The 26,333-nt window shown below is 48.8% G+C and overlaps 1 protein-coding gene across 1 annotated transcript in view; it reads left to right on the top strand.

Moving 5' to 3' along the window:
* Positions 1-25,903, top strand: part of IQGAP1 (IQ motif containing GTPase activating protein 1) — a 108,367-nt gene extending 82,464 nt beyond the window's left edge. Inside the window, exons 26-38 of the mRNA XM_054713172.1 lie at positions 293-517; positions 1,311-1,451; positions 1,544-1,628; positions 3,109-3,341; positions 4,610-4,742; positions 7,140-7,242; positions 8,194-8,329; positions 8,690-8,777; positions 12,169-12,381; positions 13,026-13,192; positions 16,460-16,582; positions 20,582-20,690; positions 24,263-25,903. Coding sequence (XP_054569147.1) covers positions 293-517; positions 1,311-1,451; positions 1,544-1,628; positions 3,109-3,341; positions 4,610-4,742; positions 7,140-7,242; positions 8,194-8,329; positions 8,690-8,777; positions 12,169-12,381; positions 13,026-13,192; positions 16,460-16,582; positions 20,582-20,690; positions 24,263-24,376 — 1,870 coding nt within the window. The 3' untranslated portion in view covers positions 24,377-25,903. The remainder of the gene's footprint in view (positions 1-292; positions 518-1,310; positions 1,452-1,543; positions 1,629-3,108; positions 3,342-4,609; positions 4,743-7,139; positions 7,243-8,193; positions 8,330-8,689; positions 8,778-12,168; positions 12,382-13,025; positions 13,193-16,459; positions 16,583-20,581; positions 20,691-24,262) is intronic.
* Positions 25,904-26,333: the final 430 nt, after the last annotated feature.

Raw genomic sequence — 26,333 nt, 5'->3', positions numbered from 1 at the left:
CCACAAATCTGGGCATGTGCCCTGACTGGGAATCAAACCCGGGACCCTTTCGTCCACAGGCCGATGTTCCTTAAAATATAATTTTTAAGAAGCTGATCCAAACACCAAGATTCCACATTTCTGTCTGATAAAGGACCCATTGTGTTTGCAGCAGCAGAAAGGTGTTCTGTGTTTAGACAAGCGTTTTCCTTCCCATTATTTGTGTCCAGGAAATGGGATCGTTAAGTAGGGGATCTTTACGCCCATGGATTCTGTGTATTTTAAACTCCGTTTGTTTCTGATGTTTTCATAGGTCAAAAGTAGACCAGATTCAAGAGATCGTGACAGGAAACCCTACCGTTATTAAGATGGTTGTCAGTTTCAACCGTGGTGCTCGGGGTCAGAACGCCCTGCGGCAGATCTTGGCCCCGGTCGTGAAGGAGATTATGGACGACAAATCCCTCAACATCAAAACCGACCCCGTGGATATCTACAAGTCGTGGGTTAATCAGATGGAGTCTCAGACAGGAGAGGCAAGGTATGCCGCCATGACACCCTTTTCTGTCCTGCATTTCTCTCTCTCTCTCTCTCTCTCAGCAATTGACCTTTGATTTACAAGCTAATAATTGTTCAAATAGCTTTTCCTTAGAAACCTCTTTTTTTAAATTGTGGACCTGGTCATATGTTCATTTATTTAGCAGGTGTTTACTGAGTTCTTACTAACGGCTCTCCCTGGCTTCTAGGCAAGTCCAGACGTCTTAGCACCATATGCAGGGGCCTGCGTGACCAGGCCCTGCTTACTTCCCCGCCCTCATTTCTCCTCTTCTTTTTCTTTGCATTTGCTCTTCCTTCCTAGAAGACCCTTCTTCCTTTTTCCCCGAGCCCCTTCCTCCTGGAAGCCCTCCTTGATTCCCCCAGTCTGAGTAGACGCTCCTCTGGCCCCCGCAGCACTGTGGTCAGCTTCTTACTTACAGCACAATACGTTCTGTGCTTTTTTTTTTTCTTCCTTTTACAATATACAAAATAAATCTATTCCCAGATTGTAGATACAAAATAAGAAGCCATTTACACAGCACAATATGTTTTCAATAAAAGCCCGTTTGTCTCTCCCGCCAGGTAGGTAGAGACTCAGGCAGCTATCATGTCCCATCCACCATTCATCCCAGGTGCCGTGCACCCAATTCACAGTTGAAAACCCGGGTTCAGGTCCTGGCCCCCTTATCTACCGGGTCAATGAACACGAGCAAGTTGCCTCTGAAATGCGTGGCCCTGCCCCAGGCCCGGCCCGGCTTCTGGTCTAACCACATCGGGGGTCATTTCTGCTTTCCCAGCAAACTCCCCTACGACGTGACCCCCGAGCAGGCTCTGGCTCACGAAGAGGTCAAGACACGCCTGGACAACTCCATCAGGAACATGCGCGCCGTGACAGACAAGTTCCTCTGCGCCATCATCAGCTCCGTGGACAAAATCCCGTGAGTGCCTTCCGTCGTGACCCCGCACACAGCCCAGCGCGAGCGCCCTCCTCCCCCCCGGGCCCCTCTCACGCGTTGTGTCCGTCTCACAGCTACGGGATGCGCTTCATTGCCAAAGTGCTGAAGGACTCGTTGCATGAGAAGTTCCCCGATGCTGGTGAGGATGAGCTGCTGAAGGTAAGACTCGGGAAGCTGGCGCGGCCTGGCCCTTCCCAGGGGTCCTCAATCTTTTTAAACGGGGGGCCAGTTCCCTGTCCCTCAGACTGTTGGAGGGCCGGACTATAGTTTAAAAAAAAAAACTATGGCCGAAACCGGTTTGGCTCAGTGGATAGAGCGTCGGCCTTCGGACTCAAGGGTCCCAGGTTCGATTCCGGTCAAGGGCATGTACCTTGGTTGCGGGCACATCCCCAGTAGGGGGTGTGCAAGAGGCAGCTGATCGATGTTTCTGACTCTCTATCCCTCTCTGTAAAAAAAAAAAATCAATAAACTATATTTAAAAACAAAAACAAAAAAAAAAAACTATGAACACATTCCTATGCACACTGCACATATCTTATTTTGAAGTAAAAAAACAAAACGGCAAAAACACCCGCATGTGGCCCGCGGGCCGTAGTTTGAGGACGCCTGCTGTAGACCTTTGAGGAAACAGTGATACAATGAGGCCTGACCACAGACCCTTAGTAAGAGCCTGAATCCCGGCAGTCGCTCGCCACGGATTGTGATTGTAAATAGTCAATGCCACCTCTTCGAGCTTCTATAGGGTTTGAATGGCCCGCATCAATGAAGTCCAGGTGGATTCTTCCTGTCTTGAGATAGATTTCTGAGTCCTGTCTTTTCGCTGAAAAACAGCGCCCTCTGCTGGTGGCCAGGTGAAGGGGACCAAGCACAACTGTTTCTGCCCTGGCTATGGCTGGTAACTCTGACTTGCCTGTGCGCCTTTCTCTCCTCCTTTTTTTAACCTGAACGCCTTTCTCTTCTCTCTCCTAGTTCTTGTGCTTTCCTACAGTGAGGCCTCGCTTCTAGGCTTTCTGTTCAGGTGAATTAATTTTGTATTTTTAAATGATGACTCCAGGGGAAATGCTGTGACTGACTGTCCTTGACTTCTGGGGAAGAGCCGTGTGTTGAGTGACTTGAATTCCCGAGGCATGAACTTGTCTACCTGTGACGTCTCTCCCGCATGAGCACGATGGGGCTCGGACAGGGCGCACTGTGCCAGTTCGGTCCTGTTTAAGGATTTATTTTTAAGTATCTTCGTTCGCCTCTCCGAGTGAAAGCCCACCCACACGAAAGCGAAAAGTGCGCGTGGGTGGCAGCCTTCTTTGCTGCCGTCACGTGAGAGCGAGGGAGGCCCTGCAGTGCTCGGTCACAGACGCTACGCCTGTCATTCCCCCCTGAATCTGTCCTTCCTGTTGCCGTGCTTTTCCGTTCTGCCTCATTTTCTTTTCCTCTGCACCCAAACGAGGGACGTTGGGTCACGTTAGGGTCAGACCTTGAGAGCTCAGGCGTGTGTGCATGCGTGCATGTGTGTCCGTGTGTGTAGTGCGTGTCTTCCCTCACAGGACTGCGTTTTTCCCGTTCCCCGTGCTAATAGAGTCCTCTGTGGCTTCCTCAGTGGAGCGGCTTTTAGCGCCCATCTTTCTTTGTCGTCCGTCCCCAGATTATTGGTAACCTGCTGTACTATCGATACATGAACCCAGCCATCGTTGCTCCGGACGCCTTCGACATCATTGACCTGTCGGCGGGAGGCCAGCTCACCACCGACCAGCGCCGCAACCTCGGCTCCATCGCCAAGATGCTCCAGCACGCAGCTTCCAACAAGATGTTTCTGGGCGATAACGCTCACTTAAGCATCATTAACGAGTACCTTTCCCAGTCCTACCAGAAGTTCAGGTAAGGGGCAGGGGACCGGGTACGGGAAAGACTCTGTAGGTGTGTGTCTGTCTCCGAAGGTAAAGGCAAGACTAGAAACCACGCCTCGTTCTCCCTGCGCTGCCGCATTGCAGGGCGCGTGTTGGATAGAGCTCCAGGGCGTGAGCTATAAAAATGTGTTCCTACCCCGGCTGGTTTGGCTCAGTGGATAGAGCATCAGCCTGTGGAGGGAAGGGTGCCGGGTTCAGTTCCCGTTAAAGGCACGTGCCTGGGTTGTAGGCTTGATCCCCAGTAGGGGGGGTGCAGGAGGCAGCTGATCGATGTTTCCCTCTCATTAATGTTTCTAACTCTCTATTCCTCTCCCTTCCTCTCTGTGAAAAAAAAAAAAATCAATAAAATAGATTTTTTTTAAAAAACATGTACCTGCCCTGGCTGGTTTGGCTTGGTGGATAGAGTATCAGCCTGTGGAGTGAAGGGTCCCGGGTTCAATTCCAGTTAAAGGCACATGCCTGGGTTGTGGGCTCGATCCCCAGTGGGGGGGCGTACAGGAGGCAGCCAATCAATGATTCTCTCTCATCATTGATGTTTCTATCTCCTTTCCTCTCTGAAATCAACTAAAAAATATATGTATTAAGAATATGTACCTGTGAAATTGTAACCAGAGGAGAGTTGGAGAATACTTTTTTTTAAATCACTGCACTCTTTTTCTTTTCAGTTATCTTCTTTTGAAAAAAAAATAAAAAGAAAATATATATATATATATATTTTTATTGATTTCAGAGAGAAAAGGAGAGGGAGAGAGATAGAAACATCAATGATGAGAGAGAATCATTGATCAGCTGCCTCCTGCACGTGCCCTACTTGGGGATCGAGCCCCGCAGCCCGGGCATGTGCCCTTGACCATATGTGAACCAGGACCCTTCAGTCCACAGGCCGGTGCTCTACCCACTGAGCCATGCCAGCTGGGCTGGAGAGCACTTTCAATATCTGTAAATTAAACCTTTAGTTGTGAGTTCAGGGCATCGGCTTAGACTGGGTTCTCCCGGTGACACAGGTGTTTGGTTGAGCGGGTCCTATGGGTAGAACTAAACCTGGGCGGGGAGAGAAGTGCTTAAAGCCCCCGGCCCGAGGCTGCCAGGCCCGGGGAACGCACAGCACTCAATCCGGAATCCGCTGTCGGGACTGGCTTCCGCTCGAACGCTTTGCTCCCGAGGTTTGTGGGCTGTTCTCTCGCCAGCTTCTCACACACGTGTCACCTGTTGGGGTCTGGCTCTCGTGTTTCTTCCCAGGCGGTTTTTCCAAACGGCTTGCGACGTCCCAGAGCTGCAGGATAAGTTTAATGTGGATGAATACTCCGACCTCGTGACCCTCACCAAGCCCGTGATCTACATCTCCATCGGGGAAATCATCAACACCCACACGGTGAGGCTTCTTCTCCAGTGGCTTCATCTCATTGCTCTGTCCTTACCCGCCTTTCCCGGCTGCTGTTTATCTCCCTCCAGAGCCAAATAGCTCACTCCCTTTGATGGGTCTTCCTGACATCGCCTCTGCCTTGCTCTTTGTTGTTAACACTATTTACTGCCTTTTCATAGTGACCTCCGGGCCACCTGCAGCAGAATCAGAGTACTTAGCTGCCTTATCCTATCCTATATAATAAAAGCCTAATATGCAAATAGACCGAATGGCAGAACGACGGTTGCTATGACGCGCACTGACCACCAGGGGGCAGACACTCCCTGCAGAGCTGCCCCCTGGTGGTCAGTGTGCTCCCACAGGGGGAGCGCTGCTCAGCCAGAAGCCAGGCTCATGGCTGGTGAGCGCAGCGGCAGTGGTTGGAGCCTCTCCTACCTGTGCTGCAGGCAGGCAGTAAGGAGCAAGGGGTCCCGGACTGCGAGAGGGATGTCTGACTGCCAGCTTAGGCCCTATCTCCGGGGGGATCGGGCCTAAGCCAGCAGGCAGACATCCCCCGAGGGGTCCCGGACTGTGAGAGGGCGCAGAGGGACCTCCCACACATCCCCCACACTCCAGTGCATGAATCTCGTGCACCGGGCCTCTAGTTTGCCAGTCAGATGCTAAAAATGAAGCTGCTGAGTCCAGCTGGCATGGCTCAGTGGTTGAGCGTTGACCTGTGAACCGGGAGGTCACGGTCCGATTCCTGGTCAGGGCATGTGCCCGGGTTTCGGGCTCGATCCCTAGTGTGGGGCGTGCAGGAGGCAGCCAATCAGTGATCCTCTCTTATTGATGTTTCTATCTCTCTCTCCCTCTCCCTTCCTCTCTGAAATCAATAAAAATATATCTAAAAATAAAAAAAGAAGTTGCTGAGCCCCCCACAGGCCTCCTGAACCGGAACCCCCACGGTGGGCCCCAGAACCTCCGTGGGAGTGCTGACCTGGGGACTTGATAACATCCTGGTGCCTGTTCCTCCATCTTACCCCGGCTTTTACTTCTTTTTACTTGTGTGATTTTTCTAACATGAATAGAATACCGGCTTTTTCCTCTTTGTCGCCTTAGAGTTACTTTCCCTTGGATGCTCTCTTTCCCCCCAAATACCTTTCATTCCTTCCTTTCCCCTTTGGTGGCATATAGAACAGGAAATGGGAAAACATAAAATGTAAACGACATTTCAGGCCTCGTCATTTCCTTAACGGCTTTGCTTGAATGCCTCCAATGACAACATTGGCAGGGCGTACTTTTCTCCGAGTTAAAGGTGTTGTGTACAGGAAACAGGACGGAAACGTGTGGCTGTGAGTGGTTTGAACTGGTCGCAGGGCACATGGGCGACCTCGGATGTTGAAGTCTGAGGGCTTCCTTGTTCTTTCTGACATCGGGTCCGTTTAAGCCCCTCACACTCAAGGCTGCGAGAGGGCCAGTGTTTGCCCTCCACGCATCACGAGTCCTCCAACCGGCCAAGTGTGATGCCTTTTCGAAAAAGTCTTTTTGCCCTGACCGGTGTGGCTCAGTGGATAGAGTGTCGGCCTGCGGACTGAAGGGTCCCAGGTTCGGTTCTGGTCAAGGGCATGTACCTTGGTTGCGGGCACATCCCCAGTCGGGGGCGTGCAGGAGGCAGCTGATCGATGTTTCTCTCTCATCGATGTTTCTGGCTCTCTGTCCCTCTCCTTTCCTCTTTGTAAAAAAATCAATAAAATATATTTTAAAAATAAAAAATAAAAAATAAAAAGTCTTTTTATGAACTTACTGACAATTTGCATATCCTCTTTGGAGAAATATCTACTCAAGTCCTGTATTTTAAAAACACATTTTCATTGATTTTAGAGCACAAGGGAGAGGGGGAGAGGGGGAGAGAGATAGCAACATCCATGATGAGAGCGAATCATTGATCGGCTGCCTCCTGCACGCCCCACACTGGGGATGCAGCCCACCACCCGGGCCTGTGCCCTTGACCGGGAATCGAACTGTGACCTCCTGGTTCATAGGTCGATGCTCAATCACTGAGCCACGCTGGCTTGGCAAGTCCTATTTTTTTTTTTTTAATCCTCATCCAAGGATATGGTTGTTTGTTTGTTTGTTTGTTTTGTTTTTGGTAAATTTATCTCTGTCGTTGAAAGTATTACAGCTGTCCCCCTTCTCCCCTCTTGGACCCTCTCCTCCCTCCTCCTGCCCCCTCCGCCGGCCTTCGCTGTACTGCCTGTGATGCTTACGTATTGCTGGTTTGGGGAGGTTTGCTGAGGATCGGCTTGTCAGCCCTTTGAATGTCGGACTTTCCATCTAACCTTCTTCTGTGCTTGTGGGCAGCGCGGGCAGGGTTGGGGCCGACGGGCTGAGTGTGTCGATTGAGTTGACCCCGTGGTGTTCGTGCAGCTCCTGCTGGATCACCAGGACGCCATTGCCCCGGAGCACAATGACCCGATCCATGAGCTGCTGGATGACCTTGGCGAGGTGCCCACCATCGAGTCCCTGATAGGTAAGGTTCCGACTCAGCTGACAGCAGTAAGAGGGAACACGACAGAGGAGGGTTGTGATTGGCAGCTGCACTGTTCAAGCTCTGGATACGCATTAGGGAAGAAGATGCGAGTGATGTCTGGCGGAGGGGGTCTTTTTAAATGTGTCTGTACAGCCCTAGCCCTGAAAGGTCCCGGGTTCGATTCCGGTCAAGGGCACATGCCCAGGTTGTGGGCTCGATCCCCAGTAGGGGGCGTGCAGGAGTCAGCCGATCAATGATTCTCTCTCATCATGGATGTTTATAGTTCTCTCCCCCTCTCCCTTCCTCTCTGAAATCAGTAAAAATATATTAAAAAAACAAACCTTCATATCTTAAAAAAAAAAAAAGTGTATCCTATATAATAAAAGACCAATATGCAAATCAAACGGCGGAACAACCGGTCGCTGTGACAGATACTGATCACCAGGGGGCAGACGCTCAATGCAGGAGCTGCCCCCCGGTGGTCAGTGCGCTCCCACAGGGGAAGTGCCATTCAGCCAGAAGCCCTGAGCTGGGCTCCCGGCTGGCAAGTGCAGTGGCAGTGGCGGGGGGCCTCTCCCGCCTCCGATGCAGGCAGGCGGTAATGAGCGAGGGGCCCCGAACTGGGAGAGCGATATCTGACTGCCAGCTTAGGCCCCATCCCTGGGGGGGCGGGGGCGGTTAGGAGGGGGGCTTAGGGCTAGGGTTAGGTTATAATGCGGTGTCGAAATGACTGTCAGACATCTGTGAAATGAGTTTACTGTGGACCCTGCCTTTCTCACCTGGCACGGGTTTCCTCCTATTTCTCAATCAGAGGTGGCCCTGCCCCAGGGTCACGCTGGCTTATTCAAGCATCTCCTTACGCGTGCATCATCTTCTCTGTGAGTTTCTGTCTCCTCTCCCGTATCTCCTGTCGTTACTATACCGATTCTCCCTGCCCTTCCAAAACTTTAGGAGAAGGCGCTGGCAGTCTAAACGACCCCAACAAGGAGGCGCTGGCCAAGACGGAAGTGTCCCTCACACTGACCAACAAGTTCGACGTGCCTGGGGACGAGAATGCGGAAATGGACGCGAGGACCATCTTGCTGAAGTGAGTATCCGAGGTGGGAAGCATGAAGCCCGTGGACTCCAGCGACCCCTCGGCCCCGGTGAACACGCCCGCTTGCTTGTACCCTAAATGGTGACCTTGGCCTTGGGAGCCTGTCATAGTGGTGGTCCCTTCACATATGACACTCGGCCTAGGACCGATCTGCCTTGTTTGCCAATAAGATGTTCAAGTGAAGTGTCCGTCTCGGAGATCCCCGCCTTGGCACCCGCTCTGTGAGAGTCGCACGACTCAGTCTGGGGTCTTGAGTACCAGGAGGTGGTGATTATGCCGCTGCTGCGTGGGCCCGTGGAGAGGAGGTGGGACACCTGCTAATATTTAAATGTTCCCTCCGTTTCCTCCCAGCACAAAGCGTTTGATTGTGGACGTCATCCGGTTCCAGCCGGGGGAGACCTTGACTGAGATCCTGGAAACCCCAGCCACCAACGAGCAGGTAAACCGGAGGGGTCTAATGTGGACTCTTCATAAGGCAAAGAGGTGCCCCCGGGACGGGTGGGGGTCACACGAGGTGGTGGCCTGGGGTTGGACAGAGGGCGGTGCTGGGTGAGGCTCGTTGAGAAGGTTGTTGGCTCCAGAGGCAGCTCACTGGCGCGTCCATGCTGTATGCGTGTGTGTTTTCCCTTAACTCCAGGCAGAATCAGTGCATCTGCCCGGTAGTTTATTGAGTATTAATTATATCGTTAGCATTTTGTTAGGTGCCTTGGTAGATAGAATAAAAGTACAGGATGTGGCTCCTGAACTCCACCAGTTAGTTCATGATCTAGTTGGGAAGATGTGAGATATACACCAAGTGGCCAGATTATTATGATCTCTGGACGCGTAATCATCTGGCCACTCAGTGTATATCCTATAGAATAAAAGGCTAATATGCAAATTGTCCCCTCGACCAGGAGTTCGACCAGCAGGCAGGCCGGCCAACTGCCCATGTTCCCTCCCCCTGGCCAGGCTGGCCGGACCCCACCCATGCACGAATTCATGCACCGGGCCTCTAATGTGTGTGTGTGTGTGTGTGTGTGTGTGTGTGTGTGGCCAGATTATTATGTGTTCAGAGACCATAATAATCTGGCCACTCAGTGTATACCAGAAGTGAAGGAGCCTTTAAACGTTACCTGAAGCACTGGCTGTGAACGCGCCAGATGTTCAGGAAAGAGGCCGAGGCCGGCGAGGAGCAAGGCATCAGAAAGAGGTGGAGCTGGAGCCACGCTCAGAATGGATAGGATGTGAGGCAAGAGGGGCGGGCAGTCCAGGCGGGGGAGCGTGGGAACCGAGGCACCAAGGGCGGTGTGATGTGGCCAGGCCTGCATCTCTACCAGGGAGGCCCGCGGGGAGGGGCGCAGCGAGAGCTAACACCTGAGGACAGAGGATGTAGCACCAAAACCGGGACAGGAACTTGGCACTGGAGAGAGAAGGAGTGAAGAGCCTTTGTAACCGTGCGGACTGCTTGGTGCCGATTAATTTGGTAGCGCCATCAGAGCAGATGGCGGTGAGTCATCCAGGTGTGTGATAAGGTCCCAGGCCCGGGTGCTGGGGGGCGGCGTGGCAGTGGGGAGGGGTGGATGAGTCACTTCATGTTTAAGGCTCCTGTTTCACGTCCTCATAAAAGGAGAGAAGTAGGTCAGGGCATTCGTTTTCAGATTTTGAACATACGAATCCTTTCCATTAAATGACAGTTTACTTGGAAGCCTAATTAAAAATATATGTGTGTGTATGTGTGTGTGTGTGTGTGTGTGTGTGTGTGTGTGTTTATTGATTTTTAGAGAGAGGAAGGGAGAAGGATAGAGAGATAGAAACATCGGTGAGAGAGGAACATCATTGATTGGGTGCCTCCTGAGCGCCCCCTACTGGGGATCAAGCCCCAAACCCAGGCAGGTGCCCTGACCAGGAATCGAACCAGCGACCTCTTGGTTCCTGGGTCCTCAGCCGCAGAGCCACACCGGTCTGGCTGGAAGCCCCGTTTATAAAGCAGGCAGAATTGGAGCTGCTCTGACAGCAGCAGGAATGGGGCCCCGGGAGCCCCGCTTTCGGGAGCCCTGTGGCACCTCTGGGCGTCCCTCCAGGCTGCACAGAGGGCTGTTTAAAAAACACTGTTTGAAGTGAATGCTCCGCTTTTAGCAGCTGCGATGGATCCCTGAAGCGATAGGTGTGTGTGAGGGGCAAGAAAAGAGGCAAAGAGACATCACCAACAACGGCAACTTGTTGAACCTGCAGGAAAGTTAGACGTGAGGGAGGGACCCGTCTTTACTGAGGACCTGATGCTGGTTGGTGCCTTCCCCGCGTTCCTCCATTGAATCCTTGCCCTTTCCCCAGGAGGCGAGTCTGTTTGTCCTCATTTTACAGGCGAGGAAGCGGAGACCCGGAGAGTTAACTGACTTGCCTGCGATCATCTGCTCGTCCTGGCAGAACCAGACCGGGCTCCCGCTGTCTCACTCCAGTGTGTGCGCTCCTTGCCCTGTGTGATGCAGAGTAGCCTGGACATCAGGGGGGAAGGCAGCGTGGGGAAGGGAAACGCTCCAGTTTGGGGGGGATTACAAGCCATTCCACATGTGAGCCTCTCAGTACAAGCAGCTCAGAACGTGGCACTGGAGCCCTAGTGACAGCAATTTGGGACCCGTCAGCACGGAGGTGATCACTGACATACTGAGAGTGGACATTACAGAAAAGTGACCATCGGTCACTTGTAGGGCAAGAAGAAAATGCAGAGCCCTAACCGGTGTGGCTCAGTGGGTAGAGCGTCGGCCTGCGGACTGAAGGGTCCCAGGTTCGATTCCGGTCAAGGGCATGTACCTTGGTTGCGGGCACATCCCCAGTAGGGAGTGTGCAGGAGGCAGCTGATGGATGTTTCTCTCTCATCGATGTTTCTAACTCTCTATCCCTCTTCCTTCCTCTCTGTAAAAAGTCAATAAAATATTTTTTTTTTTTTAAAAAGAAGAAAACGCAGAGATGAGCGAGGTGAAAACTAGGAGAAGGATTTGGGGGATGGTCATTGGTGATGAGGGTGGCAGATGCGGGAGCCCGCTTGCAGAGTTAAAGACGAAAGTGCCGAGTGAATTGAACAGCAGGTGTGGGTCCTGTGTCGGGCAGGGCCAGACTGGGCAAACATTGGGTGTTGACTGGGAAACATAGACGTGTGAAGGGAAAGTCTTTGTATTCTCAAGATCCTGGCCTTTGCAACGCGTTTAAAAGCAGAGGGAAGGCCGGAGCGTGATTCGGCACGGACAGGTGGCAAAAAGAATCAGCAAGAAGAGACTGAGCCCTGGTGTAGCTATAACGTTTATCGAGCTGCGTTTCAAATAAAATGAGGCGGCTCCCATGTCTCAGCAGGTGATAGGGAAGAGACGAGGGATTTTGTAGCCAGTAGAGCCCAATCTCCCGATTGTACCTAAGAGTCCAGGACAGAAGCCCTAAGAAGCCAGGTGATTGAAAGATGTAAAAGCAGCCCTAGCCCGTTTGGCTCAGTGGACAGAGCGTCAGCCTGCGGACTGAAGGGTCCCGGGTTCGATTCCGCTCAAGAGCACCTGCCCAGGTTGCAGGCTCCATCCTCAGTAGGGCGAGTTCGGAAGCAGCTGATCCACGATTCTCATCATTGATGTTCCTGTCTCTCTCTCCCTCTCCCTTCTCTCTGAAATCAATTAAAAAAGAATAAAGATTAAAAATATAATTAAAAAAACACAAACAGATGTAAAGCAATCTGCCTCTGCTTCGTGCAGTTTCTCTGTCAGCTGCCGGCTAAGCGTGTTCCCCGTTGCCAGAACGCAGTGTGGGAGCTGTGTGAATTCGGGGCTGGGACCGGGGCACTGAGGTTACCGGGAACTTCTTCCGTGTAGGAAGCCGAGCATCAGAGGGCCATGCAGAGACGCGCCATCCGCGACGCCAAAACTCCCGACAAAATGAAGAAGTCCAAATCTGTCAAGGAAGACAGCAACCTCAGCCTGCAGGAGAAGAAGGACAAGATCCAGGCGGGCTTGAAGAAGCTCACGGAGCTGGGGACCGTGAACCCCAAGAACCGCTACCAGGAGCTGATCAACGACATCGCCAGGGTACTGCTGCCCGGGGACGGCGGGGGCCTGGCCACGTTTCTCCCTCTCCCAGAGGCTCTTAAAGAGACAGTAGCTCTTCAGATGGCAGCGTATCTGCAGTTCATAGCACACCCGTGTCCTTTCACCTGAAGAATCGTCTCTGATTCTTCTAACACGAGGACCTGGCCCGCCCTTTGATAACTCATTTCAGAGCCTAAATTCATAGAAAGAGCTTCCCATATCTCTATTTGTCTTTGACCTCTTTGGAAGTTTCCAGATCTTCCTAAGGATTTCTGTGAAACCTAAATTGACATTGAGTTGATCATCAACTCCTTATCTTCTCCTTCTTCTGACAACCTATTTAAGAGGCTTAACCAGCTTTGCATGTAAATTCTTTTTTTTTTTTTTTGCATGTAAACTCTAAGAATGTGGAAGCCCATAAAAGTAACACATTTCCCCACCTTTGGAAAATACAAATCGGGGGGGAAATGGATGCGATCTGAGTTTCCTTGTTAATTATTGAACATGAATTGCTGCCTGTTAAGAATGGGTGGTCATGCAAGGCACAGTTTAAGCACCACTGGGTTCTACTGTTAATGATTCCAGGGGCACAAGATATCGGACATGGTGTGTTTTTTTTTTTCACTTTAATACTTGTGTCCCAGGATATCCGGAACCAGCGGAGATACCGGCAGAGGAGGAAGGCCGAGCTGGTGAAGCTGCAGCAGACGTACGCTGCTCTGAACTCCAAGGCCACGTTCTACGGAGAGCAGGTGGATTACTATAAAAGCTACATCAAAACCTGCCTGGACAACCTGGCCAGCAAGGGCAAGTGAGTGTTTCTTTTAAAGATTTATCCACATCGGGGCGGGGGGGGGGAGGGCAGGGGTGTGTGTGTGGTGGGGAGCCGTAGAGGCAACTGAAGTGACATGGGGATTTTTTATTTATTTATTTTTCATCCTCACCTGAGGACATTTTTTCCATTGATTTTTAGAGAGAGTGGGAGGGAGGGGGAGAGACGGAGAGAGAGTTCCATCAATGTGAGAGAGACACATCGATTGGTTGCCTCCTGCACGGACCCTGATCAGGGCCGGGGATGAAGCCTATAACCGAGGTATGTGCCCTTGACCAGAATTGAATCCAGGACCCTTCAGTCTGTAGTCCGACGCTCCGCCCCTGAGCCAAACCAGCTAGGGCTGCGGACTTTTTAACTTAGAACACACTGGACCTCTTCATTGCATTCGTTCTTTATTTTTCTTCTGATCTAATCATCTGTGTAAATTCCTGGTCCCATTCGCCATTGTAGGATGCAGATAAGCACTGTGTGGGGGATTTCACAGGTACTTCTTTCTAAACATCTCTTGTTCCGAAATGGCTTCCTAGCCCCAGAAATGAAAGAATCAGGATGGACATTATCTCGTGGTCCTGCACCCTGTCTGCGCCCCAAGGTCGCTTGAGGAATATTAAACATTGCGGTTCCTCAGCCTCACCCTGTAGCTCCTGGGGACGGGGTCTCGGCCCCTGGCTTTCCTGGTGGCTGAGGAGTGTGATGCACCAGCCGAAACCGTTAGCCTGCCCCTCTGTGGGGAGGGAAACTCGAAACCCAGAGAGGCGCGCTGGTCCGTGTAGGTCCTGCTTGTAGGTTAGTTTCTATTTTGCTCCTATCTTTCCATTTTAAGAGTTTCCAAGCTTCAGGAAAGTTGAATGAATAGAACAGTAAACACCCACATAGCCTTCGCCTAGATTCTTCTGTTCTCATTTTGCCATATCAGCTTTCTCTCTCAACAACCAGGTCCCGTTCACCCGGCTGGCAGGGCTGGTGCCTGTGTCCTTTTGACATGCCCCCGTCGTTCTTGAGAACTTCCTGACTTTATAGCGCAAGGTGTTTCTGGTTCAACTTGTACTTCCCCTCCCCAGACTGGGAATTAGCTTTTTCTCCAAACACCCCTGGTTCCCTTTAGAAGAACAGTATTTAGACTCCAAGATCTAGGGACTAAGTGTGCGCATTGCCATGAAGTCGTCATTGCTTCTAGGTCCACTAAGACAGCTAGGGTCTCGTTTCCTTTTTAAATAGTATTCCACTGTGAAGATAGATACAACAACTGGCTCAATAAATTCCCCATTGGTGGGCATTTATGTGCTTTCCAGTTATGTATTTTGGAAAATTCTGCAACAAATAACCTCTTGTACATACATCATTTTGCAAATGTGAACATATTTTTTTAATATATTTTTATTTTTATTTTTAAATATATTTTATTGATTTTTTACAGAGAGCAAGGGAGAGGGAGAGGGATAGAGAGTTAGAAACATCGATGAGAGAGAAACATCGATTCAGCTGCCTCCTGCGCACTCCCCACTGGGGATGTGCCCGCAACCAAGGTACATGCCCCCGACCGGAATCGAACCTGGGACCCCTCAGTCCACAGATCGACGCTTCATCCACTGGGCCAAACCGGTCAGGGCTAAATATATTTTTATTGATTTCAGAGAGGAAGGGAGCGGGAGAGATGGAAACATCAGTGATGAGAGAGAATCATTGATCTACTGGCTGCCTCCTGCACGCCCCCTACTGGGGATTGAGTCTGCAATCTGGGCATGTGCCCCTGACTGGAATCAAATCCGGGACCCTTCAGTCTGTAGGCCGGTGCTCTATCCACTGAGCCACACCGGCCAGGGAATATATTTTAAATTAATTTATTTTTTATTGTTGACTCTGTAAAAGATGTCCCCCACCTTTGCCTCCCTCTGCCCTGCCCCCGCCCCTCCTAGGCCTTCACCACATTATTGTCTACAAGGATGTCCATGGGCTCTGCATATATGCATATATGTATGTTCTGTGGCTGAGGTCTTCCCGTGCTCCCCACTCACCTCCCTTCCGAGATCTGTCAGTTCCATTTATCCATGTCTCTGGCTGTGGGCATATTTTTAAAGATAAATTCCTAGAAGTGGAATTGCTGGGTCAAAAGTTTTGTCCAGATGCGATTTTGATAGATATTTCAGTTTCCTTCCAGAGGGATGGTTCCCATTTCCACTCCTGCCAGCATTTCTGCCCCATTTCCTGAGGCGCCCCTCACCCCCTTTGGAGTCCCAAATCCCTGGTTTTCATTTGTCTCTATTTTTCCTTTGCTTATTTTTCTTATCACTTCTTGCCTCAGTTATCCCAGTAACTTCTTTTTTCTTTAAATATATATTTTATTGATTTCAGAGAGGAAGGGGGAGGGAGAGAGATAGAAACATCAGTGATGAGAGAGAATCATTGATCGGCTGCCTCCTGCACTGGGGATCAAGCCCACAACCCAGGCATGTGCCCTGACCGGGAACCGAACCGTGACTTCCTGGTTCATAGGTCAGCACTCAACCACTGGACCATGCCAGCTGGGCATCCCCAGTAATTTCCAATATCTGTTTCTTTTTCCTTGTTCCCATTCCTCTGTAATAACTATGCAGGCTTAAACTCTTTTTTTGTTGTTGTTGTTAAAAAAAATTTTTTGTTGATTTCAGAGAGGAAGGGAGAGGGAGAGAGAGATAGAAACATCAATGATGAGAGAGAATCATTGATCGGCTGCCTCCTGCACGCCCCCTACTGGGGATCGAGCCTATAACCTGGGCATGTGCCCTTGACCGGAATCGAACCTGGGACCCTTTACTCCGCAGTCCGGTGCTCTATCCACTGAGCCAAAGCGGTCAGGGCCAGGCTTAAACTCTTTTAAAAAGTACTTATTCTGAGATGTTTATATTCTTCCCCTGCACAGCCGAGGGGTGTAGAGTGACTCCCCTGGGGGTCAGTACAGCTCCCCCAAGCTGGCATTAGGAGCCCTCACCCTTGCTGGTAGGTGTGCATAGAAAGATGAAGACACTGTCAAATTCATGGCGTGTTCTCCAATGTAATTTAAATTAAAGAGAAAACCAACTTCGTAATCTTTCCCCCGTTTTGCAGCGATATTGCTTAGGCTAATCCTAATATTTATTTGCCATTTTAGAGTTGATGTTATTTACCCTTGTGTATGGGAAGTTCGCTTTCTGATCCCATATTTTCGAATTACCAACCGAATCAAAGTAGATAGTTATAGAAAGTGACATGATGTCATGTTTACAGGGTCTCCAAGAAGCCCAGGGAAATGAAAGGGAAGAAAAGCAAAAAGATTTCTCTGAAATACACGGCAGCAAGATTACATGAAAAGGGGGTCCTTCTGGAAATTGAGGACCTACAAGTGAATCAGTAAGTCTTCGCTTTTTAACTTTATTCTGTACATTGATGTTTTAAATGTATGCATTTACTTATTTACTTTTAATTTATGCATTTATCACATCTTTATATTATTGCCTTTATTTCTCTAAGCAGGATGATCATTTTTATACTTTTCTATCTATTTATATATATGTATGTATGTGCAGAATTAGAGCCAATACTCAGAGTTAATTGTCTGTTATCAGCAGGAAGTATCTCTTTTCCTTGTTTGTGGAACATTTGTCTCGGGACATTTTCACACCTGCTGTGTGGATCCCATTTTAATTTTTCCTCTTTAAAACAGGAAGCCATTTCTCCCATTTCTTCTGTTTCTAAACAAAGACAACTTGTAAAACTGAGTCTCTGGCCCTGTTCCGCTCTCACATTGATGTTTCTCTCTCCCTCTCCTTCCTCTCTCTCTCTCTCTAAAAAAAACAACAAAAAACAAAAAAACGCCAATAAAAATATTTAACAACAACAAGAAAAAAACCCTGAGACTCTGAGCCCATTAATTAATTTATTCCCATTTCTAAGCCCCGGGCAGCCACCATTCTGCTTTTCTGTCTTATTTTTTCTTTTTTTTTTTGTGAGTGGCTTATTTCACTTATCATGCTGTACTCACAGGCCATCCATGTTGTAACATGTGACATTTCCTTCCTTTTTAAGGCTGAATAATACTCCATTGTGTATATAAACCACATTTTGTTTATTCATCCATCCATCGATGGTCATTGGGTGGTTCCCACCTCTCTGCTATTGTGAATAATGCTACCGTGAGCAGGAAAGTGGAAATGCCTCTGTGAGATCCTGCTTTCAATCCTTTTTGGATATATACACAGAAGTGGGATTGCTAGGTCATTAGATAGTTATATTTTTAGTTTTTTGAGGAACTGACATACTGTTTTCCATATTAATTGAAAAAAATGTTTAACTTTTTTATCTATTGCCAAAATATTTTTCATTTGTGTCTGAAATGTGTATGAAAGTGCTTACTTATCTCACGACTTCCTTTCCATCAATGAATAATAAAATAATCGTTGATATTTTTGAGCTTAGTAGTTTAAAAAAAGAATCTCATTTTAAAGTTTTGCATTTCTTTGAATTCTGTGTGTGTGTGTGTGTGTGTGTGTGTGTGTGTGTGTGTGTTTAAAATGTGGCTTATTGTCTGGATTCTCTCTGGTCATTGTTTCAATTAGGGATCTTGGTCTTTTGGGGCGTTTTTTTTGGTTGGGTACTTTATGCATTTTTCATTTCATAATATTTATTAGCTCTTCTCTTATTTCTTCATCATTTCCCACTACTGTTCAAGTGCCTACCATTATTTGCCTCTCTTACTTCTTTTTAATTTGCTACCATGGGCTTAGACACCAGATAACAAAAGATGTCAGTTAAAATAAAATTGTCACATAAAATAAATATCTCTAAGGAATGACCTGTGAGGCTCTCCCGTTGAGTAAAATGCATGTGTTTTAGGGCCTGGATTTTGTGACCTCTTTTAGCCTCTCCAGTCCCTCTTCTTTTGTTGTTCGTTTTAAGATTTTTCAATGCCTTAGTATTTTTTTAATACATTTTTTATTGATTTCAGAGAGGAAGGGAGAGGGAGAGAAAGATAGAAACATCAGTGATGAGAGAATCATTGATTGGCTGCCTTCTGCACACCCCACACTGGGGATCAAGCCCACAACCCGGGCGTGTGCCCTTGACCGGAATTGAACCTGGGACCCTTCAGTCCGCAGGCTGACTCTCTATCCACTGAGCCAAACCAGCTAGGTGCCTCTTTTGCATCTTTCATGGTCTCAGCTCTGTTCACAATACACTAGGTCCTCGGGTTACGTCAGAGATCCGTTCCTACGGTGCGACATAACGCGATTTTCACCGTAAGTCGGAACCCACCTACATAAGCACCTACGTCACTCACATGGAGCACATAGACAGCAGTAATGAAGTGAAACAGTAAAAAAATTTAAAAGGAAGATAACAATTCCTGACCTTTACTTGTGGTAAATAAATGATAAAAAACATAAAGCACATGTGTACATACGTTGAAATGACAGAACTTTTTTTTTTTTAATAAATAAATGGGAGATGGCAACGTAACCACGAAACGACGTACGTCGAGTCCGACGTAACCCGAGGACTGTCTGTAGATAAGGTTGCTCCACAGTTGAGTTCTGGAAGTCTGGGGTGACGTGCTTTGATCACTTGGAGAACAGCATGTTCCCACCTTCTTCTGGTGCCATAAAACTTAGGGGCGTGTAACATGTTGAGAATGAATGATGTCTTAAATAGAGTGTCCCCAAAAATTGTATATACACTTTAACAGCTGATAACGCACTTAGTTTTGAAAATAAATTGTATGTTAGTAATCACTGACATTATAATCATTCAAAGTATGTATACGTTGGTTGGGGGACGCCCTCTATGTTCAGTAATAGCAATTATCTATGGTGATACTCGGTGCATGTGTATCTGTAACACCCACTCTGTCCAGAAAACCTCTTCTCTTCGCTCTTTTTGTTCTGACCCCCTTTTGTTCATTTAATCACTTCTTCCAGTCTTTTTTTTTTTTTAAATATATGTTTTTATTGGTTTCAGAGAGAAAGGGAGAGGGAGAGAGAGATAGAAACATCAATGATGAGAGAGAATCATGGATCAGCTGCCTCCTGCACGCCCTCCACTGGGGATCGAGCCCGCAACCCGGGCATGTGCCCTTGACCGGAATCAAACCCAGGACGCTTCAGTCCACAGGCCGACGCTCCATCCGCTGAGCCACACCGGCCAGGGTGCTTCTTCCAGTCTTCAAACATGTGTGCGTTCTCACATACCCTCTTGTCGCCCTCTCCTTCCAGGCCAACTTGCTCTTGATTCTCCTTCTATCCAGGTTTCGGCAGTGGCCACGTGGCAGGCCAAGCGCATTCCTCTGACATCACCCCTTCAGAGGCCATTGGCGGCATTCCTCAGTGGCTCCTTTTTCAGTAGAAAGCCAGAGAGCTCTGGCCATGACCGGTGTGGCTCAGTGGATAGAGCGTCGGCCTGGGGACTGAAGGGTCCCAGGTTCGATTCCGGTCAAGGGCATGTACCTTGGTTGCGGGCACATCCCCAGTAGGGGGTGTGCAGGAGGCAGCTGATCGATGTTTCTCTCTCATTGATGTTTCTAACTCTCTATCCCTCTCCCTTCCTCTCTGTAAAAATCAATACAATATATTTAAAAAAAAAAAAGAAAAGAAAAGAAAGCAAGAGAGCTCTGGGGGGACGGGGGGTGGGAGGGGCGGGCGGGGAGGGGGTGCCATTCTTCTCTCCAAACCCAAAGCCTTCCCACGCGGCGTCACCTGCAGACGTCCTGGGACCTTGACCTTGTACCCCTGTGTCACTCCTGAAGTCACCGTTCACCTCCTCCTTTGCATTTCACAGGATTTTTTTTTTTTAATTTCTTTATTGATTAAGGTGTCACATATTTGTCCTCGTCCCCCCATTCCCATCCCACACCCCTCCCCACAGATGCCCCCACCCCCCGTTGAACTTAACCCTTGGATAGGCTCATATGCATGCACACAAGTCCTTTGGTTGATCTCTCCCCCCCCCCCCCTACCCCCCCCTATCCTCCCTCTGAGGCCCGATAGTCCGATCGATGCCTCCTTGTTTCTGGGTCTGTTCTTGTTCATCAGTCTATGTTGTTCATCATTTCCCCTAGATGGGCGAGATCATGTGTCACTAGAGATATACTTATAAGAACTGAATGTGAGACGAGCAATAATGGTTATGCTGACAGGCAAATGAATCGGTCTGTAGTGAGTTTCTTTCTGGACCAACAGTTCTTTTGAGACCCAATTTCAATGTCCACCAGTTCCTTATGTGTACATGTCGGCACTGACCCCTCAGCTCTGGATGGTGGACAAATGGTGGTAACGGAGGTCCGACTCCCTCTGGTTTCACAGGATATTTTTATATGAGACCATCAACATCACCCCTTCTGATGTTCTGTCTCAACAGGTTTAAGAATGTGATCTTTGAAATCACTCCAACAGAAGAAGTGGGAGACTTTGAAGTGAAAGCCAAGTTCATGGGAGTCCAGATGGAGACGTTCATGTTACATTACCAGGTGGGCGTGCCCCAGGTGGAGCTGGGGGCCCTGCGTCCGGGGTGGTCGTGTTCTCGTCCAGGCCGGGGAGACGGGAGACGGGAGAGAGCAGTCCGTGTGTGGCGGCGAGCTGGGCTCCACTGCGGGGAGAGGCGCCGAGTCCGGTTTCTGTGTGATGTGGTCTGTGCGCCCTGGGATGTGGGAATCCTCAGAGAGCCGCTCCCTGAGGCTCCCATTCGTGTTGGCACTCGGTGGAGCTGATACCTTGGACGCGAACAAAAGGCTTAAGTGTACGTCTTGACAGTACACCATTGTAAGCCTACTCGGGAGCTAGCTCCATATCCTTTTTTGCTTTTATTTTTTAATTTAATTTTTTTATATCCTTTTTTAAAGATTTTGATTTGGTAAAGGTGGTCAAAGGAGTATGTCTAACAAGATGTGCGTAAATTGCATCTTTGTGAACTGAATCCTTTTTTAAATTTTTATTCCTTACCCGAGGATTTTATTCTTTTTTTTTTTCTTCTTTTTTTAAAAAAAATATATTTTATTGATTTTTTTTTTTACAGAGAGGAAGAGAGAGGGATAGAGAGTTAGAAACATCAATGAGAGAGAAACATCGATCAGCTGCCTCCTGCACACCCCCCACTAGGGATGTGCCCACAACCAAGGTACATGCCCTTGACCGGAATCGAACCTGGGACCCTTGAGTTCGCAGGCCGACGCTCTATCCACTGAGCCAAACCGGTTTTGGCCGAGGATATTTTTCCATTGATTTTTTTTTTTTTAGAGAGAGGGAAAGACAGAGAGAAACATCGATGTGAGAGAAACAAATCGATTGGCTGCCTCCTGCACGAGCCCCAACCAGGGCCCAAGCCGGGGAGGAGCCTGCAACTAAGGTACGTGCCCTTGACCAGAATCGAACCCAGGACCGCTTGGTCCGCAGGCTGATGCTCTATCCACTGAGCCAAACTGGCTAGGGCTATTTATTTTTTAAATATGTTTTTATGGATTTTTATTTTTTTTTATTTTTTAGAGAGGAAAGGAGAGGGATAGATAGAAACATCGATGATAGATAAACATCAGTGATCAGTTACCTCCTGCACGCCCCCTACTGGGGATTGAGCCAGTAACCTGGGCATGTGCCCTGATCAGGAATTGAACCAGGACCTCCTGGTTCCCGGGTCGACACTCAACCATTGAGCCACACAGGCCAGCTGCTCCACATCCTTTAGAGGAGCCTCTAGTAGGGGCCGACTTATTTTCCTCTCACCCCCAAACCGTGAACCTTAGGAACCCGCAGTATTTCTTTGTTTCCTTCTCAATGACTTGTAGACCCTCAAAACATGTTGGCTGGTCCTGGCCAGTTTGGCTCAGTGGATAGAGCGTCAGCCTGCGGACTGAAGGGTCCCAGGTTCAATACCGGTCAAGGGCACATGCCAGGGTTGCGGGCTCAATCCCCAGTGGGGTGTGTGCAAGAGGCAGCCGATCAGTGATTCTCTCTCATCATTGATGTTTCTATCTCTCTCGCCCTCTTCCTTCCTCTCTGAAATCAATTAAAAAAATTTAAAAAAACACAAAAAACAGGTTGGCTGAACAAATGTGAAATGGATTTGTGAAACACATAGCTGACTCAGTACTTACACAAAAAGATCCTGTCATTCCCTCAGTTTCCCCAAATTCTTCCAGGCCCCCCATTCCGCCTCAGGTACTGCATTCCTCCATGTACACATTCATGAACTATGGAATGACTGCTGGTGCGAGGTTGTGTGTTAGGTGCAGGTGACACACCAGGGTCCTGGCCTTCATGAAGCTGCTAGGATTTTTCAAAAAAACATAAACTGGTTGCCCTGACTTGTTTGGCTCAGTGGATAGAGCATCGGCCTGGGGACTGAAGGGTCCCAGGTTCAATTCCAGTCAAGGGCACATGCCTGGGTTGCGGGCTCGATCCCCAGCGTGGGGCGTGCAGAAGGCAGCCGATCCATGATTCTCTCTCATCATTGATGTTTCTCTCTCCCCCTCTCCTTTCCTCTCTGAAATCAAGAAAATACATTTAAAAAAAATGAACTGGTTGAACTTGAGGGTTCCTCTCGAGCCCTTTGACTCTTGCTTTCTCATCACCGCCCTTCGAAAGCTGAGGCGTGAGACCAATCCGATTTCCTAAGTCTGTTCTGGACAGTGGAGGGCGGTGGGAAAAGCAAGGGCTCCGGGTCAGGCCCAGCTTCAGCGTCCAGGTCCGGGCTCCTGGTCAAGTCATTTCCCGGCCGAGCCTCGTCTTTAAACTCGGGATTACCACCCCTCTCGGGGTTTTTGTCAGACTTAAAGAGACACTGCATAATGTGCTTATACAGTGTCAGCCATGTGGTAGACACCTGGTAAACATTTATTTATTATTATTATTTTTTAAAATACATATTTTTTTATTGATTTCAGAGAGGAAGGGAGAGGGAAAGAGAGAGAGAAACATCAACGATGAGAGAGAATCATGGATCGGCTGCCTCCTGCACACCCCCCCACTGGGGATCGAGCCCGCAACCCAGGCATGTGCCCTTGACCAGAATCGAACCTGGGACCCTTCAGTCCACAGGCCGATGCTCTATCCACTGAGCCACACTGGCCAGGGCATATTATTATTATTTTTAATAATTCTTTATTGTTGAAAGTATTACATATGTCCCCTTTTCCCCCCCACTGGCCCCCCTCTAGCCTGCCCCCACCCCAGGCCCTCACCGCTCCATTGTCTGTGTCCATGGGCCATGCATATATCCATGCAAGGTCCTTGGTTTACCCCCCCAGCCCCCCACCCTCCCCCGCCTTCCCTCCGAGATCCCGCACTCTGATCCACGCTTCCATGTCCCTGGGTCACTCCGTCTGACACCTGATAAACATTTAGTCCTCTCTTTCCCTCGCCTTCACAGTATATAAGCTTTTTTTTTCTTCTTTTTATATATATTTTATTGATTTTTTTACAGAGAGGAAGGGAGAGGGATAGAGAGTTAGAAACATTGATGAGAGAGAAACATCAATCAGCTGCCTCCTGCACACCCCCCACTGGGGATGTGCCCGCAACCAAGGTACATGCCCTTGACCGGAATCGAACCTGGGACCCTTCAGTCCCCAGGTCGACGCTCTATCCACTGAGCCACACCGGTCAGGGCATATAAGCTTTTTCTGGTGAGACAGACACGAAGGCTCTAGTAGCTCCTTTAGCGACAACATTGCCGGCCTGGTCCTGGCAGCGATCAGTGCATTTCACCGGGGATTGGCATCCTTCACCTTCTCCAGGTTGATTAGCGCTCCGACCCACCGGAGACACGTGATTGTGCGTGACAGCTGAACATGCTGCTTTTTCTTGGCGTGTTTTGTGTATTTTCATATGAGCCACCTGCCTTCTTCCCTCCAAACGTCCCGGGAAACTGGGCCGACCGGCCTGTGCTTTCCCTGAGCTCCCAGGTGGCTGTGCTGTGGGCAGGGACGTGGGCCAACGTCTTTCCCAGCCCGGCTCACCCCGGCACACGCGGTCCTTTCCACGCCGCGTCCTTTCTCTTCCTGTCCCACGGGCCTGATTAACCGTCCAGACGTTTCTCTCTGAACAGGACCTGCTGCAGCTTCAGTACGAAGGCGTGGCCGTCATGAAGTTGTTCGACAGAGCTAAAGTGAACGTCAACCTCCTGATCTTCCTCCTCAACAAGAAGTTCTACGGGAAGTAACGGACCCGGCGCTGCCGGCCTGGAAGGGGGGCGCGGAGAGAAGCCCTTCCCGGCCCTTCCTCACCGCCGGCAGCCCAGGGCCCGCCCCGCAGCGCGCCTCCGCCGGGTGCACGCCCAGGGCCGCCCCCTGCCTCCCGCTCTGGCTGGACGCGGGCAGCCCTGGTTCTCATAGTGAGGTTTCAGGTTGAGTCTGACCCTTCTCGTTCCTTCATTTCCTTCTGCCGCTTACGAAAGATCGGGGACTTTGCTTAAAACCTCTGGGTGTGGTTTCGGCCTTAGAGGCCGCGTGCCTATACGATAAGCTTCGGTGTTTGTCTTGTTCAGCAATATTAAGGGTGGGATTTGAAATCTTGTGATTTAAAGGGAACGCTTAAGAGCATCAAAGACATACGCACACAGAAGACACACAGTGAAAAGGTCACGTTATGTACCCTATTAGGTTGTCCTTTAAAAAGTGAAGTTCCTTTATATTTTTTGTCCCGTCAGTAGAATTGAAGGATACGGGAGGTTGTTGGTCTTCCTCCATTCTGTTTCTCATGATGGGCTGGAAATAATAGGAGTCCCTGTCTGTGTTCAAAGCAAGCTTTTCCAGAAAGGCGAGATAAAGAAAAAGAAAAAGAAAAGAAAGGGGAGATAAAAAAGAAAAGAAAAGAAAAAGGAGATCATGCTTTTAAGTCTCGCCATTAAAATAAATTTTGACGGTTCTATTAGTGTAACTCTCTTGCTGCAGAGAGTCCCACTGAGAAAGTGCAGCTATTTAGGTAAATTTAGGGTGTTCTGAGGCGTCCCTCCTGGGGGAGGCGCCTGCTCGCTTGTTGCAGAAATTGACAAGATTTCGGGATGACCTTCCCCTCCTGCCTATGGCAGAGGGCGGGGTTAGCCCGGTATAGGATGTAATTTTTTCCAGACCGTTTTATATCTTAAGAGTGCTTATTAAAGTGTAGATTTATTTCTTAAAATGTGGGTGACAGGAATTTTAAAGTTTTATATAATGCTTTAAAGTCTTTAGAATACTAGACAGAAAGGTGTTTGTTTTTTAATTGGCTTATCTGTATATCTGAAATCTTCAAACTTTCTTATAGCTAAAACACTAGGATTTTTTTACCTGCAGGGTCGCAGAGAGATAATCCTGTTTTAAATAGATTGGGGAAAAAAAAAATTATAACAAGCCAGCCAGCGATGTCACACTTGCTATTCAGATCTACTTTTTTCCCACTTCTTTCTCTTTTCTCTTGCTACCCACACTGCTTTTATTTTTCTGAACTCTGGTTTTCTGGATTTAGTAAAAATTCAATTCTGAACATTGAATTTTTAGGAAGTTTTTATTAGATAAAAAGCTATATACTTTTTTAAGAAAATTTGTTTATCCAGGAAAGTATATTAAATCATGCTACTGAGCCTCCATTTTCTCTGATGTTTTGGTTCAGTATTCTTTTATCATGACATAAACCGTAATAAAATAAACTAACATTTAAAAATTTAACCCATGTATATTTAAAAACCAATAAACAGTTTTGTTAATAACGATTTATGTGATGTGTCCCTGTTGCAGATGTTAAGTATTGGAGCCGTGTTTTTTTTTGTCATTGACTGTTTACGCGGTCAGGTCCGTGCCAGCACATGTAAACGGCATGAGTCTTGACACCCTCCAGGCAGCCCCCAGGCAGGCGGGGAGGGACCGTGGGAAGTGCCATGGAAGGAGAGTCCTTGACCTTGTTTGTGTTGTATTTTGCAAGGTAATTGCTTAGTCAAGATCGTCCTCAGTTTAAAAGAAGATGCTATTGCCGAGACCGGTTTGGCTCAATGGATAGAGCGTCGGCCTGCGGACTCAAGGGTCCCAGGTTCGATTCCGGTCAAGGGCATGTACCTTGGTTGCAGGCACATCCCCAGTGGGGGGTGTGCAGGAGGCAGCTGATCGATGTTTCTCTCTCATCGATGTTTCTAACTCTCTATCCCT

The sequence above is a fragment of the Eptesicus fuscus genome, chromosome 25, assembly GCF_027574615.1.
Source record: "Eptesicus fuscus isolate TK198812 chromosome 25, DD_ASM_mEF_20220401, whole genome shotgun sequence".
In the NCBI taxonomy this organism is placed as follows: Eukaryota; Metazoa; Chordata; class Mammalia; order Chiroptera; family Vespertilionidae; genus Eptesicus; species Eptesicus fuscus.
This window is presented reverse-complemented; position numbering and strand designations above follow the sequence as displayed.